The sequence below is a fragment of the Pundamilia nyererei genome, unplaced genomic scaffold (genome assembly GCF_000239375.1).
Source record: "Pundamilia nyererei isolate P.nyererei 1_Seehausen unplaced genomic scaffold, PunNye1.0 scaffold00068, whole genome shotgun sequence".
Classification (NCBI taxonomy): domain Eukaryota; kingdom Metazoa; phylum Chordata; class Actinopteri; order Cichliformes; family Cichlidae; genus Pundamilia; species Pundamilia nyererei.
Window position 1 is genome coordinate 2,123,950 of NW_005187469.1, and position 3,711 is coordinate 2,127,660.

The window sequence follows — 3,711 nt, forward strand, 5'->3', positions numbered from 1 at the left end:
ACACACACACACACACACACACACACACACACACAGAGCGACAGAGAGAGAGAGAGAGAGAAACTATGAATTCTTTTTACTCACTCTCTCACTCTGCAGGGACCAGGAAGTGAGTCAGAGTCCGGGATCTTAGAGCTGAATCTATACTAAAGGATGGACCCCTCTCTCTTGTTTAGTGTGAAAAAGACCACGGCAGGGGGGCATGGATCACGCTGGCCTTTATTTTAATACATTTGCAAAAAATCAAATTAAATAAATATTTAATTTATTTAAATACATGAATACACGTTTATGTTTTGATGAAAATGTGCATCACACTGTATCGCATTATGTGTGATGGGAGGGGTCCGGTGGCTATTTTTCAAGATAAAATACGAGAGAAAAAAAGTCTAAAACTGGCAGAATTCTCTGATAATTTTATAGGATTTTTATCAGTTAGCAGAAACGATACGTGGATTTTTCGTTGTGAAAAGATCTGCTCTGACTTTTCTACTTTTACGAGCTCAGCGATGTTGCACGCTGACTGCTCCGACTTCAAAGTTGTTTTGATGGATGTTTTCAGAAATATTTCATCACTGGTGATCCTTTCAACTCTAAAGTTCCTGCACAGTCACAAAGCAAATCTCTCTCATCTCCCTCTATCTCCTAGCAGTGGTGGCGTGTTTTTTAAAGACTTTTCCTTGATTTTAAATATGCATTTAAACACTTGAAGCCCAGTTTTCAGTGCGTGTTTTCAGTGCGTGTTTTCAGTGCGTGTTTTCAGTGCGTGTGTACGAGTGTTCGTTATTACCGTGTTCGTTTCTGTACACTTGTTGATCATTTCTTCATTTTATGTGCACTCGGTAAAAGCTAGAACCGTTTTCCACCCGCACATGACGACCGCCAGTAGAGTGATGTTTTCTTCATTTAACAGCTGTTACCATCACCGTTTCCAATTGGCTAGATCCGTTATAGGTGTGGTCTGGAAGAGCGATGCTGCATCCATTGTTAAACCGACCAGTTTTATTTTGAACACTGAGCTGTAAAGAAGCTTGAGCCGTGTGTGATCCGTATGTATGCTGCGGTTATAAACGTCATTTACAAAATGTTGTGGTAAAAAAGAAGTGCACTTGTTCGAGGAATTTTTCTCTTCTTCTTTTTTGTGTGTTTTGTGTTAAATTTCCACCTGTTGCAGGATTGAAGACACCACCAGCTCACTGTAAGGAATTAAACGAAAGCTGTGGTCGATCAATCTCTGCAACTTGGTTTGAAGTCCGATTGAAGTTTGGGAGAAAGTGGAGCATTAATTAAGCAAAACGAGGATCGACACGCAAGTCCTTTCCCCCCCCCAAGCCATGATCACTGGTACGGTGCACTCCTCACGGTGTGCGTAAGCTGTTGTGGAGAATCTTCACATTATGAGACGCCATGGCATGGTGTGACCGAGGGGTTCAGACTTTGCTGGCTATTGTGGGGGCCTTCGTCGCCTTTAGCCTCATGACCATCGCCATCGGCACCGACTACTGGCTTTATTCCCGAGCCTATATTTGCAATGCAACTAATGCCACAACCGACGAAACCCAGATGCAAACCAAGAAAGTCAAAGGGGACCTGACGCACTCCGGGCTGTGGAGGATTTGCTGCATCGAAGGTAAACAAAGTCTGGTACCTTATGCAGTGACTGTGTAAGTTTCCAAACTTTTTTTTGTTTTATTTCGACTGCTTATGAACGATTTTCTCACTGTTGCGCCACCTGATTTCTTCCGAATGTTTGCTTTAACGTGGGGGAGGTGACAGTGTGCACAGAGATTAATTAAATAGTCAACGAGTCTGAACACCTGACCAGACCAGAAACGTTGCTAATTTCGAAAAAAGTTCGCATTTGTTTGGAACCTGCGACAGTTTGTGTGATATTACAACAAACCATTTAACACAATTTCCTTAGGGATTAATAAAGTATGCTGATTCTGAACTTTATTATCAGAATCAATTCTCCCTTTTTTGATGGAATGACATGAAACATAATTTAATAATTTACACAAGTATTATATTTTCTACGAGAATCTGAGTGAAAGAGCTTCGTGTTGCGCACCAAGGTGGAGTTGTGTGTGCGTAACGAATCTTTTACATCTTTCCCCCCCTTTAAGGTAAATTATACATTCACTGAAAAGGGAAAGAGCGGAGAGATGATGGATTGAACACGAATACGATTTAATGCTGTGAGTTTGCTTCTATGGCAGAGCATGGAAGAATGATCCCAGTTTTCGCATTCAGAGGGGGCGCAGCGCTTTCCGGTGTATTAGACTTTGTTTTAATCTGTTCCGAGGAGCGTCTGACTTGTTGTTTCAGGGAATTTTGTTGTTTCCCTCAGCTGTTCTGCATCTCGCTCCTGATCGCCTTTCCATGTTGTGAGACGTTGTGAGAAAAGGTCGTTAATGTTTAGGCACACCTATCCACCGTCCATCGGACCGCTTCCTTGAAAAGACTTAAAATAAACGCAAACAATCAGCTGATCCGCGGAAGTAGTCACCAATGACGTCTTCGATTGTGGCGCTGTCCATTACCATTGGTTCTGAAATTCTCAGTCTTAATGATTTTTTTTCTTTTACCTGAAGACCAACTAAATTAGAAGTATAAAATCGCTTCACAACAATAGAAGAATGCTCCGTCAAACAAAGCGCCTTTTTTCGTCAATGACGAAGTACTGCGTTTCATAATTCACATGTATTTACAAAGCTGCAAAGCAGGCTACCACCAGTAACTTGGAGAACAACTTGGGGTACAGTGCCTTTTCCAAAGAGTTGGGGTGAGGGATCTAAGTGACAAAGCATTTTCCCAGAACCCAGGAGTCTGTCTTGTGTGGAGATGAATACAGCCATTATTGAACTCACACTCCAAGCACCAACCATTACCATTACTACTTTTACTGGAATTTCATGTTTTGTTTTGTTTTTTAAAGCCTGGCTATTTATGGATTTCTTGTAATCCTGTTACTCAAAAGACATGTTCCCTCTCTCAATCTTCCTAAGAGATTCAAGCAGACGTGCACGCTGTTCTAAACATCTTCCCTCTGCACCATCCTCTCATTTCCTGCTTAAAATGTTAGAAGGGTGTTATAACCTGCATGGAGCTGGAACTGAAAGTAACACAACTTATCTTGCTCTTTTCCTTGTTCTCTCTCATGCATAGAGAACATCAGCACTTTTGCTACAATATTATGTAAGTCTATCTAGTGCCACACCTCTATATCTGCATACAAACCCAGGCTAAGTCAACATGTCCAGTCAGTTGGGATACAGCCTCTTGAAAACGGTAGTACTAAATGCATTCCTGAAACGTTAAGAAAAAATGTCTCTCAGTTTCTACAACTTAGTGTATAATTCGAAGGAATCTATCCTGTTTTATTAAGTAAATTCAACAGCATAGATGCTGGGTGAGCCTCAGGAGATGTTGGCTAATGTTGCAAAGAGTAGCAAACAGACATCTATGAGTGCCTTGTGTTGTAGAACAAGCTGATGGTTAGATGAAGGTGAGCACTGGTGGATAATGAATTTTAATGGAATACAAGTGGAGTCATGCTGAAATAAGTAAAAAACTCACACTTAGGGACTCACCGCTAGATTCAAGCAAACACTTGGTCTGACTTTAAATTTTCAGTTCATGCAGGTCATGAAAGGTTAGTTAACTGTTATGTGGCTTTGTATGTGGTGATGAGGGTTAGGGTTGTTTTTC

The 3,711-nt window shown here is 41.2% G+C and overlaps 1 protein-coding gene across 1 annotated transcript in view; it reads left to right on the forward strand.

Moving 5' to 3' along the window:
• The first annotated feature begins 1,181 nt into the window (after nt 1-1,181).
• LOC102207982 (voltage-dependent calcium channel gamma-4 subunit) overlaps nt 1,182-3,711 on the forward strand; it is a 12,474-nt gene continuing 9,944 nt past the window's right edge. Inside the window, exon 1 of the mRNA XM_005736292.2 lies at nt 1,182-1,630. Coding sequence (XP_005736349.1) covers nt 1,408-1,630 — 223 coding nt within the window. The 5' untranslated portion in view covers nt 1,182-1,407. The remainder of the gene's footprint in view (nt 1,631-3,711) is intronic.